Source organism: Leptidea sinapis, chromosome 36, assembly GCF_905404315.1.
Source record: "Leptidea sinapis chromosome 36, ilLepSina1.1, whole genome shotgun sequence".
In the NCBI taxonomy this organism is placed as follows: Eukaryota; Metazoa; Arthropoda; class Insecta; order Lepidoptera; family Pieridae; genus Leptidea; species Leptidea sinapis.
In genome coordinates this window covers 883,546-907,307 of record NC_066300.1, presented here as the reverse complement: position 1 = coordinate 907,307, position 23,762 = coordinate 883,546, and the positions used below count along the sequence as shown (strand labels likewise).

Sequence of the window (23,762 nt, the reverse complement as noted above, 5' to 3'; positions counted from 1 at the left end):
TTCCTACCTGTATATCCTGTCTAATTATGTATCCATGTAAATTTTATAAAATATTGTCATCTTTCATTCTTCAGAATCATATTAAAGTTTAAATATTTGTAATGTTGTGTAAGTAGCAAGTATATATGTATATTTATGAAATTTTTAATATCCGTTTCAATCCTCTTTCTACTTATCTGATCCTTTCCCGTGTTCCGTATCCTTTTTTAACTTAGTTTCCCAATCTTTTAATTTACGTTATCGGCAAAAAGTAAACGCTATTGCCAAAAGAAGAAGAAAAAAAAAAAGGCTCATGAATTATTGTTATTTATATAGGTATTGTTATCGAATGACAGAGATTTAATTTCATGAGTTTTTGTAAGTGAACATTCGAGTAATATTTTTAAACATGGGGAAACTAGATGTTACTATCCTGCGGTATTTAACTGCTGAAGATTTTCGTGTGCTAACTGCGGTATGTGGGTATATATTCTAAACACTATTGTAACCTAACAGTTTGAGTAAATCTTTTATTTTTTAGGTGGAAATGGGTATGAAGAACCACGAACTGGTTCCTGGTTCACTTGTTGCTTCTATAGCCAATCTTCGTCATGGTGGTGTTCACAAATTAATGAAGGACCTTTGCAAACATCGTTTGTTGACATACGAACGAGGAAAACATTGTAAGTGTATGGAGTTTGTCGTAAGTCCATGTACTATAATGATTTATAATTTTATATTAAAAGTTAAACATTTTTAAATGTTTTCACTGATGGAGATTGTTTTAGTTAATTGGTATTCATAAACTTATTATAACCTAATATTTATTTATTTTGAAAGATCATTTGATATTGATTTATTAACCAAATAGTGGACCAATTCAACAAGTGAAGACTGAAACTAAATCACCACTTATTTTAAGCAATCTATTTTTTAAAGGCATTTTATTATCTCTTTTACAGATGATGGATATAGATTGACAAACTCAGGTTATGATTACTTGGCGCTAAAGGCTTTAACAAACAGAAAAGTTATTGCATCTTTTGGTAACCAGATTGGAGTTGGGAAAGAATCTAATATTTATATAGTAGCAGATGAAGATAAAACTCCCCTTTGCTTAAAACTGCACAGGTTAATTCTTATTTATTTCATTCAATAACTGGTGGCAACCATTCTCAAGATATCTACTCATACCCTTGAGGTGGTCATTTGTTCATAATTATTATGTTTAGTGTTTAAATATAATTAAAAGGGTAAATAAGTATAAATTCAAATACATTTTATTCATGTAGGTCACGGATATGACACTTATGAATGTCAAAAAAAAAATTGTTTCTTATTGAATTTCCGCTACTTCGTAAAGGGTTGAGCTAATGAGAAGAAGTAGCAAGACACTCATTGCCACTCTTTTAAGTCAAGATTTACATTTTAATTGTTTTACAAACCATTTCAATTACAATATATGCAAAGTGACGCAACAAAAACACTCAAATATCAAAAATTGAAACGCTTACATGAGTAAGTCAAAAAAAGAAAAATAAGTAAATTAATACTTATAAACACAAGAGTTATTGAGTATAGTAAATGCATCAATCCACACATACAGTAAATAAATAGAGGCATTATGTGAGCATTTCATAAAATAAAATATATAATCACTTTAACTTTAAAGGAAATAATAATAATAAAATATATCGACATTGACAAGTTCTCCAATCTCCGTCAGAATGGCAAGGGGTAAAAAATGAATTAAGAATGAACTAGACATAAATTTGAGCAAGAGAAGTAGGTTTTACATGAACATTACCCTATAATATTATATAAGTGTAGAAGAGGGCAAAGTTGGTAATTCTCCAAAAAAAGCATGTATTCCCTGATATGATGAGTGCTCTGAGATGTTGTTTGTTTTTCGATTCATACCGAATATTCCATGAGTTATAACACAATTATATTATGTGAGACATCATTTTAAATAATTATAACAGTATGTATTATATAGTATTAGTTAATATAAATTATACTTGATATAGGGTTCACTCAAATCAAAGAACGACTTTGAACTGTCATTTTACTTTGTTTTTTACTGTTGTTTGGAATATGTTAACTTTACTTGGAAAATTAATGTATAATATAGTTCAACAGTTATTTTGTTCAAATATAACATAGGTATATTTTATATCATACACAAGAGATTACACACTTAAAGGTCAAGGGTTTCTGTTGGCTTGTTTTATTTATATAAAGTCTAGATACTAAACATCTATTCATGAGAGGGTTCTGAAAGTAGGTCACCAACATGTGCAATCTCAGTTCATCATCAATTTTGTAGGTTGTCTTTCTGCATGAATATCTCAAATTATAAATATGAAAGTGTGTATATTTTAGTTTTGTTTAAGAAAGAACATATTAAGTTGATTGTATAACCAGAGATACTAATAAATGAAACCAATTATTTTCATTGAATATACTCATTTATTCTAAAATATTACTGATTTTCAACTTTTTGTTGAAAGAAAGGTCTCGTGTAAAATAAAATAATAACACAAATCAAATAATTTATACTCAAGTTGTTTCAGAAAAATTCACACAAATCACTCTAACTAGGTATAAGCATTCTTGTGGCACACATAAAATAACATGAATAACTCGTTTGTCCTCCTTTTCCGTTAAAAAGTGACAAGATAAACTAGACATTCACCTAATGATGTGTCATACTTTGGATTCTTGATAAAACCTAAAACTTGGGAAATCAAATTAGTCTCATTAGCTCTGTAATTTCACTAGATAAGCACTCTTGCACATTGCAGAAACCAGAAACCTAGCCGGCATCCTGTGCCAATAGCCACTGCTAAAATCAAGCTTTTTTCATAAGTGAACAGTGTTGAATTACCTATTACTGCTACACACCTAGAAAAGGCTATAAATTACTATATTATTTATAACAAAATTAAAATTGTTTTTATTTACCCAATTTTGTATGACAATAAGTAAATTACTTTAATTATATTTAATTTCAGACTTGGCAGAACCTGTTTTCGTCAAATCAAAGGCAAGCGTGACTACCATGCTCACAGGAACCGTGCATCTTGGCTCTACCTGTCCCGTATCTCGGCCACTAAGGAGTTTGCCTACATGAAGGCTTTGTACGACAGAGAGTTCCCTGTGCCCAAGCCTATTGATTTCAATAGACACTGTGTTGTAATGGAATTAGTTAGTGGAGGTCCTTTGTGAGTTGTAATTGCTTTTATCCTGTGTTTTATGCACATTCTTTATGCGAATCTTTTTAAACATATTACTGATTTTAAAAATTAACCTCTACATAGAAACTTAGGTGCTCACTTTGCCTTAAGAATATAATATATTTTTATCTTGATTTGAATTAATAATAATAATAATTAAGCTTTTTTATTTCCATCTTTCCAATTAAGTAGGTGTATAAAACAAACTTCATGTGGTTATTTTTTGTTAGTCGTTTTAGTAAATAGATTTTTAAAAAAAGTTATTGGTAGTTTGTTTGTGTGTTAGTCTTTGATGGATCCCAAAGTCTGGGTGAAAGCCTCCTCCATTTCCTTCCACTTTTCCCTATTTTGGGCAGCATACATCCAATCTCTTCCAGCCACTTGTACAATGTCTTGAGACCACCGTTTCTTGGGCCTGCCCACTTCTCGGATCATCTTCTCCAGTTCCTGTGCAGTTTTGGCAAAAAGGATTGTCATCTGCAAATCTTAGATGATTCAGACTCTGGTTTCTTATAGGAAGGCCTTTGTTCTTCCAATCTACATTTTGAAATATTTCGTTTAGTACAGCTATAAATAGTTTGGGTGACAAAGGGTCTCCTTGTCTCACCCCTTTTTCTATTGAAAAGTATTCGCCAAAAGTTTCTAGTTTAATTCTGCTTACGCTATTTGAGTAGATGTATTGTAGTATGTGTATATATTTTTGGTTTATTTTGCAATTCTCTAGTGCTTTCCAAATTGAGTTGTGTGTTATGCTATCAAATGCTTTTGAGTAATCTATAAATGCTGTGTATAGTATTTGGTTGTATTCTGTAAATTTTTCAATAACTTGTTCCTACAATACAGGCATATGGTCATTTGTAGAGAAACCAGATCTAAAACCCGCCTGCTCGATTGGTTGATTCATATCTATTGCAGGTGATATTCGGCTATTCAAGATTGATGCAAATAACTTGTAGATACTGTTTAATAAACTTATTGGTCTGTAATTTCCGATGTCTAATGGATTCCCTTTTTTATACAGTAGAATTATATCTGAGTTACACCACTGATTGGGGACCTTTTCGCATTCAAGTACCATGTTAAAAAGTTTCGCTAAGCTTGTTAGCAACATAGGTGCTCCTACTTTTAAGGCCTCATTATAAATATTGTCTGGTCCTGGACATTTTTCTGGTTTCAATTTCTTTATATGTTTGATTATCTCATGTAACGAAATTTCTTCATGCCCATCTTGATTTCCATCTGTTTGTGCAATGTTAGGGGAGAGTTCATCATTAGAGGGGTTTTCTGGTATTTTTTTTATAAAGTTCTGTATAGAATTCTGTGGCATGCATTATGATGTCATATCTATTTTTTGTTTCTCCTTCTTTAGTTTTCATTTTCTGAATCCAATTTTTGTTTGTGTTGAGTTCTTTATATGCTCGTTTTGAATTGCAAAAGCATAAAAAAGTTTTATTATTGTGTTTTTAATATTGTAAATCTACTTTGTTAAATATAATATATCTCTGTAACAAGGTGTGCTTTTCTACTTTCAGGACTCGGGTATCATCAGTCTCAGATCCAGAATGGCTCTATGATGAGTTGATGAGTTTGATAGTCCGCCTTGGTAACTGCGGCGTTATTCATGGTGACTTCAATGAGTTTAACATCATGATAGATGAGGAAGGGCACCCAATCATTATTGACTTCCCCCAAATGGTGTCAACAATGCATCCTAATGCTGAACTGTAAGCGCTGGGTTTTTCGGCCAATCTTAATAACTATCTTATGCCAATAATTGGTATAACATTCTTTCAACAATCCATACTTTAAGACAGTGTTCTACATAGTGTCTTGCTGGTTCAACTTCGAATAACCTCACACGAAGAGAAGTCAGGAAAGAGAGACAAAAATTCTAGACGGCCAAAAAAATTATGATACAGTCTCAGCCTATGTTTCAACATTATTTGTAAATAAATTAATAAGATTTATTAAAAATAGCCCTACATTAATTATACAAATAAAATTTGAAAACAAAATTTTATGATCGATGCGGGACTCGAACCCGCGACCTCGTGCCATTGCTCTGCCAACTGAGCTGACCGTTCGAGTGATGTATCGTCATAAAATCTTGTATGTTCTGTTCAACGCTCAGGTTGTGGCTTCATCTACAGGATCTACGTTATATAATATTTGCATATTAGGAAATTTACTTGAGATGTCGCTCTTGTAAATTTTGTTCGTGGGCTTGAGTCCCGCATCGTTCATAAATTTTATTTGTGTATTAATCCTAGAAGCCAGGGTTATCACTTTAAAAAACAAAACCAATTGTTTGCATTAATTGTTATGATCATGACTGCCTGTAACTACACTGTGATTGACTTTAGCAATAACTTATGTAATATTAGTAATATTAAAATAGCTCAAAATCTGGGAGAATTTCTTGCGCCGTTCCTTCTCTCCGAGAGCGCCATTTGTTTGCGAAGTGGTGGTGGTGATTTAATTCATACAAAAAACAACTCTCAAGGAATCAATTGCAAAAAAAGACTTGACTCTAAAGAAAATATATTTATATAATTTTTGTCTGTATGTACCTTAACATAAATTTGTAAACCTTGTAGCATATATTTACATGCTATTATAGATATATTATGTCTTCTTAGCATTAAGACTAAAAAGAGAAGAAATGCCCAGACTGTGAGAAACTGATCTTAATATACTCTTGCAGAATTTCAAAGTAATTTTTTTAACTTAAAGTGATAAACTGTTGCAGGTACTTTGACCGTGATGTGAGGTGTGTTCGAGAATTTTTCAAAAAACGTTTCGCCTTTGAGAGTGATCTGTACCCCAAGTTCAGTGATCTGGAGAGAGATGACCAACTAGATGCTGAGGTTGCCTGCTCTGGTTATAAGCGATGCAAACTTACAGAGGATGAGCTGCTCGAAGAGATGGGAATATGTCTAGAAGTTAGTGATGATGAAGAAGAGAATGATGATATCAATGAAGAACAAGTTTCCAATAAAATAACTGAGGATGAGATTGATATGCTGAGGCGAGAGGTATATACCATAGTATGTTTAAAATAATGGAAATATCAATATAAGACTTACCCTTAATAGTCTGTCTCCCATACTGAAAGTAGAATAGGCATGGATAATAGAATAAATGGAACAATAGTAAAATTTTGTACACTCAGGGGATTAAGCTGGCGATTCCTAATGAGGGACAAATTTTCATAAACCACACTGGAATAGTCACAATTATCCCAATTGTAGTAATGTATTGCTTTGTACTATGAGTATAATACAAAATTATTGTTATTACCAAAAACAAATTGAAAATATCAATTTTACAAATTAAACACACGGCTATTAGAAGTATCATTGACAGTTATTATAAAAAGATTAAGGCTGATTGATACATATAAAATAATATAAAGTAATTATACTTTCTTAAAAATTCATTGATAGAGTAAGAACTAATTAATGTGTTACGTTTTTTTCATCACACTCCATGAAATTCGAAATACAAACAACAAATTCTTGGATATTTACCTTGACCATAGGCATGAATTTTAAAAATACTTAAATTTGATTTCTTACATCCTAAAATTTATCAAACCCATCAAATTATAGATAAAAACATTCTTATTCAATTAAAAAATAAATATTCTTTCCCGGCAAGATATTTCGGCTATTCAAACGCGCCATTTTGCGCGAGGTTTCTGTGACGTCAGAGTATCCTAAGAATCTATATTGTACTAATAAATGTAGCATGCATTTGTAGGTAAAAAAAATAGGTTCTAAATAAGTAATCACCAACATATTATATACTAATAATCTTCTCCGAAACACGCTGCATCTATTGGTACAAGAATTATTCTGATCGGTTCAGTTTTCGCAGTATAACCGAAGGAAAAAACCGTCCATACATGTATTAGTACAATAAAGATTCTTGGGATAGATTTTGACGTCACACTGCGCTTCAACATTGCGTTTCGATGTTTTATATTTCGCGCGTATTTATTGCACTTATGTACATTTAATATTTATTATTCAGCATAAATTTTATAAAAAAAACTATTTAAGATAAAATAAATAATAATAAAGATTAGAAAAAATAATATTTCAATTAAATATAAGTTACATGCATATACCATATGGGAAGTGTTTGTTGTTTGTGTGAACATAAATAAACCTAGGGCTGGCTCTCAGCACCTATCATTGGATGTTAACTTTATAAAATATCATAAATAAAAGTTCTTGATATTGACATAGTAGGTCAAAGTTTCCCTAAATTCAAAAAGAGGCTAACAGGCACCTTCCTATCACAATATAGTGACGAAATAATTTAGTACCTTATTATTTTTTTATATAATTTTGTTCTTACTTGGATTCTTTTTTGGTTTTATTTTTAAGTTAGCTCTAATTGTGTGTTATTTGTTCATGGCACTAGAACCAGCTGGTTGACTGTTACCGCTTGTTGGATCTTATAGTATCTTGCCCCCATTCTTTTTCGTTTTCTCTGCTTTCTCTTTCCGCCAATCTCTAAGTGGGTGTTACAATTTAACAATAATATATATCACATTTTGTTTAGTTTAATAACGATTAATTGTAACCTGTTGATTGTCCTTTGATAAATAACATATTAGATTGCCAGTGTTTAATGGGTTTGTTTTGCAAAAAAAGGTTTAACAGCTCAATGACAGTATTTTGGGGCTTATTTTCAATGTGATCCTCCACATATTCCTGATATAAAGATTTTGAGAGATGGGCAATGATATGTTCATGTTCATCTAAACTAATTTAATCACGTCATGTTTCAGGTTGAAGCTTCCATCCAACATGATATTACAATTCATAGCTTATCATCGAAAACTAGTAATTTGAAATTAGACACAGATACTCTACCATCATTAGAATTAGTCACAGATAATATATTAATATCAGCAACTGAAACAGATGACACAGAGGTGCCAACATTAGTGCAGGTCAAAGAGGACACTCAAGACAATGATGGAGGTAGCATAGACAAAAATTCACAGAAGTATAGACTAGCTATGATTGAGAAAGCACTATCAGATGTGCGTTCTATGAGGTCGTATACATCAGCGAGTACAATAGCCCCAGATGTTGTTAAGCAACAGGTTAAAAAGAACTTAGAACAAAGACAGAAGAAAGTAGAAAGGAAGAAGGCAGTGGCGAAGGGCGAGGCGAGTGCTGGGACCAGAGTGAAGAGAGAAAACAGGGAGACTATAAGAGAAAGTCATGGCTTATGGGGTTGGGATGAATAAACATTAAACATTGAGTTTATTGTTATTAGACTGTTGTTATATACACGAATAAAAATATTTTTATCTTTTCAAAATATTTATATATAATTTTCTTGTTTAATGTCGTCAAAATTTCACCACATTGGTTTATTGGGTCCTACGTGTTATAGAAAATCTATATTTAATAGATACTTTTGTCAGTGGTTCAAAGGCTGTATGGCCTTGATGCACTGGATCTTGAATTAACCAAGCCAAACAAGCTAAGCTGCTCCAGGGTAGGTAAAGAGGAGGATATAAAAGGTATTTATTTTCTCAAAATTGATTACTTTAGAATTCTTTTCGATGTCATTTCTAATATACTAGATACTAATACCGCTTCGGAAATAAATGCGCTTTGAGAGAGAAGAAGCGGCGCAAGAAACTTCCATCATTCTTTTTTGCGCTCTTTTTAATAAAAATATACAATATTGTACTGTCATTGCTATTGCTATAAAATAATCATAATCTAGTCCCAGGCTGTCCGATCACTTAGATATTAAGATGTGGAGTAATAGGATTTACGACAGCCATTTATTAATAAAACATTTAAATTTATTTATAGATAATGCCTGAACAGTGGCTGGGACTTTATTATAAAAGTGTATATGTTTACCCTTAAAGCTATTATGTATCTTATATATAGATATACCCAGCCAAGACCCCGAGGAGCTTAATAATAATAATAAAGAGATATGTTAGGTACGGAACACTAAAAATCAACGAAGTTCTACCCACAGCCCACTTCACAGTAGATACAGGTAAAAGAGGTTGTACTCTATCTTTTTTCTGTGGGTAGTAACTACGTATTTACCTAGCTGTTATTATATATATCTTAATATATATCAATTACGTGTCACGTTGTTTGTCCGCGATGGACTCCTAAATTAACTAACAAAAAACTATTAATGTTAAACTATCTCTGGAACCATAAGCCGTAGAGACTTGAAATTTGGTAGGAATATTCCTTTCGCCGAGTAGAGGTCAGCTAAGAACGGAAGAAAGGATTTTACGGAATTCCACCCGCATTTTTTTTTGTTATAAACAGAACAATGTCTGTCGGGTCAGCTAGTTTTCAATATTTGTTTCGTATGGACGTATTTTTTTGGACGTTTTATTATTGGCAAATTCCTATAAAATAGTATTTTTTTTATTATGTGCAGAACAATGTCTGTCGGGTCTTAGAGAACTTCATTATAACAATTAACTTTAAAAAAAGAAAAAGTAAATATTCGGATAAACGTAGACAATTTTATTAGATTTCATTTGTAGATTATAATTACTGTATCTTGAATGGTCATATTTAGTAATGTTGTGTATAGGTTTTTACCTTCACAAATTAATAATACTTATATGATTAATTTTCTTTATAAAACGTAAATTTTACTTAGCTAAGATGCGTACCTACACAGGAAAGGTACCAAATATGGAATACTTTCCTAATATGGAATACAGTAATATTTCTAAAACTAAGCGTCAAGAATAGACCATATGTGTGTCTTTACCCCTCCTGGTACCCTCGTTCGACGGTTGGGCGCGTGCGGCGTGAGGTGTAACTAGATTAGAATGTACGTACTCTACGTTATACTGTTGACGGAAATTTGATTGGATATTTAGGTAAGTTGTGCGTCAATTTTTCTCGTATTATTCTTAAATGAATATCGCAGAATCAGTTGTTGAGTATATAAGCAAGGTATGCAGTATTTAAGTAGTGTTGTTATTTCACGAATATTTAATAATAAAAAAAGTTACATTCATTTTCCTCCTGCCATGATATTGTTCGTAATATGGAATATAGTTAACACTATTCCATTTGAGGACATCAACGCTATTATATTGATATTATATCATAAGCATTTTTTTATGTTGGAAATTGATTAATATTTCTCTCTTTTACAGATATTATATTTGTAATCAACACTGTCCCACCAGTTACAAACCCGAAAACCTCAACAATGGGTTATAAGAAAACTGTGTAAATCTGTAGTATATCTCGGACTACCCTCTTTCTGATTTGACATACCAACAAACCAAATAAGGAATGGGCGTAAAAGAATTTTACGACCTGACATTGAACATAATTGTTAGTATAATATGTCAAAGCAAAAGGAAAAACGGTATTGTGGGCTGACGCGGAATTAATATCAGGCATTTATGCCCTCGACAGAATCATTTTCACTAATGCCGACTTAGTAACTGAAGAGGACGAATATAAATTTCTCGAGATATCTAAACTACAAGAGCCAACTCTCTTGGTAGGTATAAGAAATGTGTCGACCAAAAGCAATCGGCGAATCACACCCACCAAGGATGAAAATATTAACTCGATAAATACTTATCGGTAATACCCCTGAAGTCATTTCACCTTATCCTTAATTAAAACAAAAACTGTCTAACTGGGACAGAAATACTCCCTATAAAGCTAAATTAGAATTTAGCTTGTTAAACCAAAACAAACAGCAAAAACAAATTGTTCTCGAGCCTCAACAATCAACGAGTGGCTGTAAGAACAACAACCGAAAGACCAAGAAAACCAGTGTTGGAGTCTGGATTATGTTCTGATGAAGATCCACCAGATCTTTATCTAGTGATTATAATGACGATAAACCCTCTGTTCTTTAACCTAACAATTCCAATGCTGATGCCGAGTGCAAGTATTGCTCTGGTTTTTTCAGCGAAGACAAAAATAAAAAGATTGGATTCAGTGCATTGCCTGATGCCACGTTCAGGGTTCCGGAGCAGAATATGCAAATTTTATTTGTGATTTTTGCTTGCAGGTTTAATTTTATTATTTTATTCTAATTAACAAGACTTGACCCTAGGAATACCGTACTCCATAATAGGGTCACATTTTTGAGAGGCATATTTTTTGGTTGATTTATTTTAGTTAATGGTATACTCGTATATTACGGAAATTGCTTATTATTTGCTGATTTAATTATTATTTTTTATGCGTGACTATTACTGCATATAATTATAACCCATGAGACTGATAATAATAACACTCTTATACTGATTTTTTTAACGAATTTGTTTAAGTATTCCATATTCGGTCCTTTTCCCCCTACCTACCTACCTAGGTGTTTACAGGTTATATATATATATATTACAGGTACCTATACCTAATTGTAATTTATATAATATGTCAAATTATATACCTAGTTATCTAGTTAGTAAATCTAAGTAAACAGATAAATAAGCCTTCCAATTAAATTCTTGTCTTTATAATATTGATGATGATAAAAATGTGTTTATTAAGTTATGAGTTTTTAAGACTTAATTATCATTATCTTAATTTCATTATTATACAACTAAATGTTAAATATTGTCATATGGTATTTGATAATATATTAAATTCCATTAAAATGTGTTGTTGAACTTTGATGTTTTTAATCTGATACACCTACCTATATATAACTATTTATATTACAACATAAGTACGTATGTATACATCGTAAAAATAACAAATTCTTATAACTTTTAAACAAATAAAAACTACATACATAATTGTCCTTATCCATATATACGACATCACAACAGCACTCTAGAGCAGAGCGAGAGGTTTTTCTTATTTTTTCTTTGTCATTAATTTTATGAGGTTCTTTATACGTCAGGTATCTCCCTCTCCCCTGCAACCTCAGAGGAATGCCGCGTGAACGCATGAAAAGAGGAGCGTAACGTAATTTTATATAAAAAAGAAGCCTGCTGAGTTTGTTACGCCCGTCCTACTCAGGTCTGAGGCATACATTTTGGAATGGCTCGAAGTCTATGACGTTCAATAAGTGATTTGAAGCGGTTATCGCTCGTGTGACTAACAGCCGGTTTCAATAACGTATAGCTAGTTACGGATACATTGCTGTCACCGTTTAATGACAAGATCTTATCTATCCATAGTTATGTCCAAAATAGTTATAGTCCAATGCTTTATGTCGATATGTAATTGAAATGTAAGTAAGCGTAAAAGGATAGAGTTGTGTACTTTTAGTAAGTTAAACGAAGGATAGATAGGTAATTGAAAACGGCCGTTAATGACTATTTACCATCTGATGTCAAGTCGCTCATCCCAATGCAAGAAAAAACCTAATTCCTAATGGCCGTTCCCAATATACTATCTATAGATAGAGATATATTACTACCTTCTACTGTCAGTAATTAGCTGTCATTAATTTAAAGCTGTCCCAATATACCCGATAAGTCATTCTTATTGCCTTGTATTGGGACGCGTGAATTGCAATTTCCATACAAACTTTTATCGCTGGTAAGCTATACGTCGTCCCATTGACAGACAGCGTGTACGGATGAGGTGAGTTACTGTCGATAAGTTTATTGGGACAGAAAAGTCAACGATAGTTACGATTTTTATCTCAAGTAAGAGATAGACTGAATATTTATTTAGTTGAGTCGCCTACGCGGCTCCCTGATGTGGATAGCCACATGCCGTCCTTATTAGATCTTCTGCTGACTACACATCCCGAGAGTTACCAGGTCTCTGTCGACGCCCCTCTCGGAATGTCTGACCATTGCCTGGTCCGGAGTGTAGTGCCCATCCGACGCCAACGTCGCAGACCACCAGCGACCCGCCGCGTTTGGCACTATAAGTCAGCAGATTGGGATAGGATGCGTACCTTTTTTGCATCCTACCCTTGGGGCAAGGTTTGTTTCCCTTCGGATGATCCTAGTGCATGCGCCGTTGCAGTAGCCGATGTGATACTGCAGGGCATGGATATTTTTATACCAAGCTCTGTAGTACCGATCGGTGGCAGATCATAGCCCTGGTTCGATGCGTCAGTTAAAGCAGTATAAATAGATTGCAAAAAACAGGCGTATCGAACTTGGGTTGCGGCGCTGGGCACAAAGGATCCGAACTGCAAAGTTCTTAAGAGGAAATATAACCGTGCCTCCAGATTTTTTAAGCGGCAAATCGCCCGTACGAAGTCAAAGCACGTCGTCAAAATCGGCGAGCAGCTTTCCAGTAACCCGACCGGAACACGCAAGTTCTGGTCGTTGTCGAAACCTGCTCTTGGTAACTTCAACCGTCCATGCCGCCGTTGCACATGAGGAATGACACCCTGGCCCATACGGCAAAGAGAAAGCCGATCTCCTGTGCGCTCTTTTCGCCTCCAACTCGACTCTTGACGACAACGGAAAAACACCGCTGACCATCCCGCGATGTCAGAGCTCTATGCCTGAAGTACAATTCAGACAGAAAACTGTTAGGCGAGCTCTGTTTTCGTTGGACGTCAGGAAGTCGAGCGGGCGAGATGGCATTTCTCCAATCGTACTTAGAACGTGTGCCCCTGAGTTGACGCCGGTGCTAACGCGTTTATTCCGGCACTCTTATTCCAAAGACGTAGTCCCTGACTCATGGTCAAGTCAGCCCTTGTCCATCCGATCCAAAAAAAGGAGACAGTTCGGATCCGGCAACCTACAGGCCTATTGCTATTACCTCTCCAAAATCATGGGGAGCATAATTAGCCGCCAGCTTTTAGTATACCAAGAAGGTCACCAGCTGATCAACGACCGACAATACGGCTTTCGCCATGGTCGGTCGGCAGGTGATCTTCTGGTATACCTATCACATAGACGGGTGGCGGCTATTGAAAGCAAGGGGGAAGGCCTGTCAGTTAGCTTGGATATAGCAAAGGCCTTTGATCGTGTATGTCACAAGGCGCTCCTCTTAAAACTTCCATCATTTGGGCTTCCCGAGAGCTTATGCAAGTGGACCTCCAGCTTCCTCACTGGGCGTAGCATACAAGTCGTTGTTGACGGTTTTTGCTCGAATCCCAAGCCCGTGAACGCTGGAGTGGCCCAAGGCTGTGTGCTATCTCCCACGCTGTTTCTTCTGCATATCAATGATATGTTGGACACCTCCAACATACATTACTATGCAGACGACAGCACTGGTGATGCCGTATACACGGGCTATGCAAGTCTCTCTCGGGAAAACGTCGACCACTGCCGGGAGAAACTTGTGTCTTCTATCGAGTCCTCTCTCGAGAAGGTCGCGGAATGGGGTAAATTGAACCTTGTCCAATTCAACCCCCAGAAGACTCAAGTATGCGCGTTTACCACAAAAAAATCCCCATTTGCCGTATCACCGCTCTTCGACAACACTTCCCTAAAAGCCTCGCCTAGTATCGGAATACTGGGTCTCGAAATCTCGAGCGATTGCCAATTCCGTGGCCATCTGGAGGGCAAAGCCAAATTGGCTTCGAAGAAGCTGGGCGTCATCAATAGAACACGGCAATACTCCAAGCCGGCCCACATTCTAGCGCTCTACAAAGCGCAGGTCCGGCCACACATGGAGTATTGCTGTCATCTCTGGTCTGGCGCACCCCAGTATCAGCTCGATCCATTTGCCGCGTGCAACGCAGAGCAGTTCGAATTGTCGGGGACCCAGTGCTCTTTGAACGGCTAGATCACTTGGCGTTGCGTAAAGACGTCGCTTCATTGTGTGTCTTCTACCGCATTTATCACGGGGAGTGTTCCGAAGAGCTGTTCAACCTGATTCCTGCCGCCGAATTCCACCTTCGCACGACACGCCACAAGTTAGGATTTCATCCCCACCATCTGGATGTGTGACGGTCCTCCACAGTGCGGTTTTCAAGGAGCTTTCTTCCACGTACTACAAAGCTGTGGAATGAGCTTCCTTGTGCGGTTTTTCCGGGACAATACGACATGGGTACCTTCAAAAAAAGCGCGTACACCTTCCTTAAAGGCTGGCAACGCTCTTGTGATTCCTCTGGTGTTGCAAGATAATGTGGGTGGCGGTGATCACTTAACACCAGGTGACCCGTACGCTCGTTTGTCCTCCTATTCCATAAAAAAAAAGAAACAGAAAAGGACAAAACAACCCTACTGCATCGATGCAGATGCAGCTGAACTTGATCGCAGGCTTATGATAAGCACCGCACATGTTAGAGCCTTAACACATGGTCGGGTTTGGTACGGCCGGATCATCGGACAGTCCGGTGGTCGCCTCACACCAAATTGTCGGGCGTCGTACTCAGTATGGTCCGGGCAATGTGACATACCATCGAATATGGTTTCGCTACCGCAATTCGTCCGATACTTCGTACCAAATGCGACCATGTGTTTAGGTTATTACACTGGAGCAATGCCCTCTTCGAATATATTTTTTAAATATTATGCTGTGATAATATTGTTTTAGTATAACGTTATCAATAGTTTATAGTTATCAAGGGCACGGCTCGGTCGCTGACGTAATTCAATTGTGGGCCAATCTCAAACAAACAAGTTATTTAATTATATTATGTTAAGTCCAATTTTTTGTCGGTAATTCAATAGAAGGTATCTACATTGCTGAGCACGTTGAAAACTGATTTGAAACTCGTAGAGGAAAATTGCATTTGAAGAATGCATTTTTCACATCTGTAGTAATTTGTGGGGAAAAGTAATCTAAAGGTACATAATATTATATTAAAATAGTAACAAAATTGTATCTGTAACTTAAATCTCGTTTCAAAAGAATACTTGCTGTTTTACTCATACAAAAAATACCAAACAAAATCCTAGGACTACCACTATTAACTTTAAAAGAATTTTTATCTAATTTATCTGTATGTATGTTCGAGCAAAACGCAATAATACTGAGCAGATTTGATTCAAATTTTGGATGAATAATAAAAAGAGATCTCGACAAGATACGGATGTAACCAGACAACCTTCGAGTATGGATGTGTTTCGTAGAGCTCCCTATACTAACTGAATAATACTTTTTGGTATTGTAGCAAGAAAGTTCTGTAGTTGCAGTTTGTAAATTTTTTTAGGTAGCATTGTAATGCAATGTATGCTTCCTACGTAATAAGGATCAATGTCACTCTTACATCGTTTCTAATGCTTTCAGCTGTTGCGGAGAAATATATTTTTGTTTATAATAATTCTAGGGACTATTGACAGAGATAGCTATGATTCATAAACGGACTGCATTATATTTTTATTGTACAAAAATTAAAAATAATCTGCGTCATAAAAGATTTAATTTTAGAAATTTTCAGTGCCAATATATTCAGAATCATGGCCGAATTGCAACCCCCCACTTTTAGGATGTAGTTGTTTTACACCCCTTTATTTTTGCTGCTTTATATGAAATGAAATGAAATTACATATTTATAATGCTTTGGAATAGGGTATGTCCAGATCTTAAATATTACATGAATATTAATATGGTTTATTATTATGGGGCTCATCAACTCATTTTCAAAGAGCTATATTAGGTATCCCCCCCGTACGAATCTTGTAGGCCACTATTTCGTAAGCTGAATATACCTACATATTAACACTAATTGGCATGTATATATTGGAAGCATGCATGTTCGTTAAAAAACATAAAAATTTGTTTAAAACTGTTAGACAGGTTCATACACGCTGCACCAGAAATGGTCATACACTGGTTTTGGATAGACCACAACGTACTTCATTGCTTCAACGTAACGCATACGGAATGTGTGTTAAATTATTTAATAAAATACCCGAATGTGTACCAAAATTTACCCGAATATAAATTTATATTAACTCTTAAAAAAATTCTATTGACATCAGTATATTATAATGTAAGTGAATTCTTGAATTGTCACATGGATATTTAAATTTATTATTTATATAAATAATTGTATATCACTGATATTTGCATGCTTTGTATAGAGCTGAATGTAAGCAAACTGTAAACATTTGTACTATACCATCTTGTAATGAAACCTATTCAATGCAGATAAAGTATAGCTTATCTTATCTTATCTTATCTTACAAAGTGCTCTTTATCCAGCTTAAATTAAAAGCATGCAAAAACTTAACACTTAAAGCAAAAAATGCAGCTATTTAAAGAGTCTTGATATAAATATTTTATTTGAAAGTATTTTCAAGTCCTCAGGCAATTTGTTATATAATTTTACGAATTTTTTTTATTATTATTAAGTATTTTTAATAAAAGTGATGTTTTAGGACAATGTGTATAGCCACAACGTAGATGACATCACGGACATCAGCTATTATCTATATTAATTGTAAAGCTTGTTGATGTATTGTTTGTTAGAAGGGTCTTAAATCTCCGGAATTACCAGTTGGATTAAAAATTTATTGATAACAAGCCACCTACACACAATTATTAAATAAGAAACCATAATGGGTGATAAATTCTTAGAACTAATTAATTTTTTATTTGAACATTTTCTGCTTAGATAACTGAATAGGTACCTACCGCGCGCACTCCTACGAGATACCGCCGGCGAACTCGCAAGATGCGGCAACAAGCACTACGCCGAAGTCGGCGTACCCGAACCAGTCTCGTTGTAAGTAATTTGCAAACGCGTGCCTTATGATTTATTAAATTTTCCTGTCATAAACCGAGGTAGAATAACAGTTCTCGTCGTGAAACTGTTTAATAAATACTTCAATAAATAAGAAGATAGGTACTTATATAACATTTAAACATTACAATATTAAGTTCCTGCATTATGGAACTGTTGTGATCCTACAATATACTCACATAATATACTAGTGTGTATAGACGACTTGGCAGCCCGATGATGCGTGAGAAATTGTGAATGTGTACCTACCGGTACGTTAGCTAGTGGTTTCATATTAAAAACACTAAGGAGCTAATGTGGCTTACTGTTTATGACTTATCAATCAAATTAGGTTACAGTAACAGTAGACCTGCTTTCCTTTTCTACCTTGCTGTATCTCTGTTTTTTTTTTTATGGAAGAGGAGGATAAACGAGCTTACCGGAGGGTATTTAAAGTTAAGTGATCACCGCCGCCCACATTCTCCTGTCACACCAGAGGAACCACTGGAGCGTTGACGGCCTTTTACCCTTTTAGAAAGGTATCGTCCTGGAAACACCGCACAAGGAAGACATTCCACAACTTGGTTGTACGTGGAAGAAAGTTCCTGAACAACCGCAGTGTAGATGAACGCTAGATATCATACCCACCATCTGGTGGGGATGATATCCGAATTTTCGGCGTGTAAGAGATGACAGCAATACTCCATACGTGGCCGGACGTGCACTTTGTAGAGCGCTAGAATGTGGGTAGATTAAATTAATGCCACGCTCTATTTAGGACGACCAGCTTCTTCGAAGCCAATTTTCATTTCGAAACCCAGTAATCCGATACTAAGCGAGGCATAAAGGGACGTGATGTCGAAGAGTGGTGATACGTCAAATGGGGGTTTGTAGTGGTAAACGCACAAACTTATCGACGTTCTTCTCTCTCGCAGGTTTTGTAAGTCTATACGGTAGTATATTGTCAGTCTGTGGTTGTGATTTATAGGTGCGCGCTCGAGGCCCGATTACACTGATGAGATAGCCAGATTAGTGAGGAATAGTTTAGGCTTCAAGTATTAGATTACAAAGTACACCTGTCACGTAGTAGGTGTAGAGTGTAGCTGATAATATTGATGTTTGTGAAGTAGTCGGAAGATAAAGCGCTCCCGAACTGTTTTAATGCGTGCGATGGCGAAATAGTTTGTGAGATGTAAATACAGGGTACCTAATATTTATTGACAAAGATAAACAAAATTACCGACTTCAAACATGCAGAACATTTTTTAAACAATTTATGTATTTGGTATATATATATTTGGTACGCTGGCGATTTTTACATTATATGGCCAGATGCGGGTTGATTTTTTGGAGAAGGATGTTCACTATTGAATTGAACTCCTTCATGAAGCGGAAACAAGTCAAATGGACTTGGGATAGCCCCGATGGTGTCACCAAAAATGAGATTGACTTCATTAACTCGACCAAAAGACAAGAGAAGATATTCAATGACGTCTTTGTGATCAACTCAGTGAAAACTGCGAGTAATCATCGCATAGTAAGAGGCACATTGAATATACCACATCCAAAACCGGAGCGGTCTCTACTGGTGAAGTCTACGCTCCGACCCGCACCCATCCAGATCCAAAACCCGGAAAACTTTCAATTAGAATTGCCGCTTCGAATGCCTCGGTAACTGCGTTTACGTGGACGAGTATAATAACAGGTTCGTGGCAACTGCTGGGTCTAAGTTCTTAAATGCCATCCGTTCAAAAAACTGGAAAAATTTCAGCTACTCGCCTCACATTGATGGATGTAAGTCGCCAAATGACCCTTCAGTCTCCGGACGATATTATTATAGGCAGCTAAATAGACAGATCACCAAGTCATTGACTATTAGGTATTAAATTTAGCAAACGAAGCAAGCAGCGTTTCATACAACTTATGTTGTACTGTCGGACTAAAGTGCAACTACGACTAGTTAGATCTACAGTGCCTATCTTGCTAGAAAGCCAATGCAAGCCTCTGGTAACGAGGGCTCTAAAGTATTTAAGCTGAAGACCGGTGACGGCAGGGTCGTTTTGTCTAAACTGGAACTATTGAGGGAATTTGAGAATTTCTACGGACAGTTATACACGACCGCACGCACACCTGTTACCTACAAGCTAAATTAACCCAACACCTAGAACATAAACTGTAAAGAGAATTCATTACAGACTCTATCCTCAGAGTTGTTTAGCTTCAAATAAACTGTTGGCCCGGGAAGATAAAGTAACAAAGGCCACAATAGATCCAATAAGAAACATAGTGTCCGCAACAAGAACACGTCATCATCCGAACAACTAATTAGCCCACACACATAAACGTATACAACTTTTTAGCATTTCAAGACATAACAACATTAATTATTGTATAAGTCGTATGCAAAAAGACCCTTGCAAGTTGCGTGCATCATTAATCGTCCCTATTGTTAGACTGGCCATTGACCAACAGCTGCAGAGCATTGTAATAATTCGCAAGGATATCTGTGTACCAATCATTTAATTCTCTAGAAGCAGTAATTCTCGTGATTGATGAGATTCCACTGGTGTTGCAAGAGATTGTGGGCGGCGGTAATCATTTAACAACAGGTGACCCGTACGCTCGTTGTCCTCCTATACCATAAAAAAAGCAGTAGGACCAAGTTCCTAGCTATATAATTGTCTAATCATAAACATTTTTTTATATAAAGAACTGGACTTGATTTGCTTATTTAATCAAAAAAATACCTATTTAAAACAAGGGTACACACCTTAAAACGTGACATAAGAATGGCTTAGAATGTGGAATTGTTTTTATTTAGGGCGTCAGTAATTTTTTACATCTAATAATATATTATTATTATCTATACTACGTGTGACACAGAACGTACATTACTTACCTGCTGAATAAATTATAAGTACCAATTATCATGACGATATTATTTAGTAAGGGGTAGTAGACTAAAAGATGAGAAGGGTACCTACCAAAGAATATTACTCTCTAACAAGAGGTACCTACCTACTCCCAGTACCTACATTTATTATAACAGTATTGAAGTCGCGAACAGAGGCTACAATAATATGATACTTAAAGAGAAAATATTTAATTTTTTTTTTATCCGGAACAATCTGAAAACTTAGGTAACCTATGAATTTAAACAATTCTAGTACTTAAATACTTACTTATTAATATAAAAATAAAATAAAAATAGCAGTAGGTAGTATTAGCGAAATACATGGACAAATTAAATTAATTTAACTCAAGGTCATCAAATGTCAATCGGTCATAACTGTGCTTTGAAAAAACCATTGATGTTACCTTACCTACTTAAAGGATACCTTAGCTGTACTACTGACAACTACTATAGGTAATATCATTGACTGACAACCGAAAACCTATCGATTTAACATTCCTAGGTTTAAATATTTATTTTGATCAAATCAAACGAAAGTCACTCGCGCGAGAATTAATTATCATTATAATTATTTGCAAAATATAAATGAGCTATCGAGAGGTCCGGTACCTACGTGTGTTTGTGCTTTGTGACGTGCGACCGCGCCCTCGTCCATTCACAGTCACAGCTGTACACAATTGTTGTAGTTAGGTATTTTACACACTAAGCGTCTCGTAAGTTATATTAATATCATGAGAATCAATTATTTTACATACGGACAGGTTTCACAGCATCTATCACTTTTTTGGTACAAATAGTATTTGTGTGCTCCTAGATAGATCTTCTGAAGTGAAACTTCGTTAGAATCGTTGTAATTTGAAACTTGATTAAAGGAAAAAGTGAGACGATAGAGGCATCTTTGCCATCTATAAAAATATTATTTGGCCGCCGCGCCAAATTATGATTGCAACAATATGGATCTCCTATCCGAGGTTCTCGAGGGTGCAGGGAACGACTTTGGGATCATTTTTGAAATCCAAGATGGCAAACGCGCAAAATTATTTTTGGCGCTATTCATATGCGTGGTGGTTATAATGACAACCCTAATGCCAATCAACTAAAAGGCATCTTTCGGAACTAAAATTGTTTAACCCAGGAAACTGTAAGCTAACTAACACGAAACACTAAAAAACGTCAGTATTTTAGTGTTTCGTTATCAAGTGTTCTTATTCACTGCATATCATTAATATAATATTATGGCGACGAACTATAATCCGGCTAAGTTGCAAAGCGAACAATTGCTGAAAACATAGTGGATTTCGACTATTTCCGTTTTGTACAAGATTATAACCGTCATCTGTCAATCTATCAATGACTGCACGTTCCATACAATCGAGTGTACTGTTTTTTTCTTATTTTTGCCGCTTTTTGTATTTTTTGATTTATGATTCATACATGCGTTGTTGACAATAGAGGCTAACATGTTATATGTTGCCTAACAGCAAGAGGCTCTGTCTAAACGTACAAACTATCTAAGCTTCTGATGTCAATATGACAAAAGATGTCAATCAATTTATGTAAAAAATCTGTGTAAATAATAACAAGGTAAATCAATGACATAGTATACCATACTTATATTAAATTGAACAGTGGTTAAACGAATAACTTATTAATGTTTAATAATTTGTAGGTTTTTATAATATGGGGGGGCTATAAAGGCAAGGTTTATTTGGATGATAATTAAAAAGGAGATAATCTAAAATATTCAAAAATGACACCTAGAATGCTATTTAGATTCAATATGATGACGGATATCCACAACAGTGCTACAGGTCAGTATTTTGTACCAGAGGTTGAGTGAAAACACTTAGGGTAGACCGGGGACAATAATAAATTTTTTTTACTTAAACTTCAATTGTGATGACAAAATGTAGATTAAAGAAACGTAAAATGTCAAATACCTACAGGATTTAGGAGCCATCATTTACTACATGGTAAATTTTAATCTTAAAGTGAACACTGAACAGAGTTCCAATTTACCCCTACAGAGGGTCATTTGTAACACTTATTGAATTCAAAACAAAACGCTGAATAATCAAAAATCAGTCTTCTTTGTTTAAAAATGAAAACTATAACTCTTCTGTGGCAATTTTTAATGAGGCATGGAAAATTATTGACAAAATTTACGCAAACTTAACAGTCCGTTTTCTTGGTAAAATCTAAAAAAATAGCATAATTCTTATTTTACTGAAGAAACTCTGTGTCATCACTGTACAACAGGCTTCTGGACTACAAAGTATTATGCATCATTGTGATTACGGTTAACATGCCACACACTACCTTTTGCCTGATACGCCGTGCTCGGGCATATAGCACCTATGAAACTTTACAATAAAATTGCATAGCCCAAAATATCAGTCAAATTCGCAATTATGAAATACATATTATGCAGATACCTCCTGTTCTGTGCATTGTACATAAGCCCAAAATCCAGTGCACTGAAATCATTGCTCGGTCATTAGTCTACAAGATGCTGTACAAACTATGCAAAAGTATTCTTCATTATCTTTGTAATCTTCTTGCATTACATTTTTTGGTGCGTTTATTGAGACATTACCTACGCTTAATTTTATTTTGTTTACGTTCAAAACAGTTTGCTTTTTAGTTTAGATTTTTCATTGCTTTTTGAATGTATTTTTCTATTTATTTCTTCAGACTCTTTTCTTATCGCCTCTTTTTGTGGGATGTCTGTGTATCTACACTATCCGGTAGTGTAGCTTTTCTTCCTGCCTCGTCTATAATAGATATACATATATCCAGGGGCGTGCATTGCTTTTCTAGCAAGGTAGGCACTGTAGAATCTAACTAGTCGTATTTGCTTTTTACTCCGACACGCCTCACGCATATATCGCTGAAAGTTGATTTGATATCGATTTTTATAATTTTATCACATGACATTAGTGTAAAAAATCTATAAAAACGACGCATATGCATTGCACCAATGAATTAAAATCTCTTAGAAATAATTCTTTGATAAATATTTAAAAAATGTAGGCATTTGT

At 35.2% G+C, this 23,762-nt stretch overlaps 1 protein-coding gene across 2 annotated transcripts; it reads left to right on the top strand.

Moving 5' to 3' along the window:
• Positions 1–289: 289 nt before the first annotated feature.
• LOC126975504 (uncharacterized) lies at positions 290–8,561 on the top strand. Of its 2 annotated transcripts, none has more exons than XM_050823433.1 (7): positions 290–454; positions 521–662; positions 942–1,110; positions 2,997–3,206; positions 4,751–4,942; positions 5,968–6,253; positions 8,020–8,561. In XM_050823433.1, the coding sequence occupies exons 1-7, from the start codon at positions 389–391 to the stop codon at positions 8,485–8,487; spliced, it is 1,533 nt and encodes a 510-aa protein (XP_050679390.1). In that variant the 5' UTR covers positions 290–388; the 3' UTR covers positions 8,488–8,561. The 2 variants fall into 2 exon arrangements, with proteins under 2 accessions (XP_050679390.1, XP_050679391.1); XM_050823434.1 differs by having other exon boundaries at positions 315–454; positions 496–662.
• Positions 8,562–23,762: the final 15,201 nt, after the last annotated feature.

What these genes read in the sequence shown, in the direction of transcription:
- LOC126975504 (XM_050823433.1), top strand. Translation starts at nt 389, where the DNA reads ATGGGGAAACTAGATGTTACTATCCTGCGGTATTTAACTGCTGAAGAT. An exon ending in TTAGTTAGTGGAGGTCCTTT is followed by an intron (nt 3,207 to 4,750) that starts GTGAGTTGTAAT and finishes TTCTACTTTCAG; the next exon opens with GACTCGGGTATCATCAGTCT. An exon ending in ATGCATCCTAATGCTGAACT is followed by an intron (nt 4,943 to 5,967) that starts GTAAGCGCTGGG and finishes AAACTGTTGCAG; the next exon opens with GTACTTTGACCGTGATGTGA.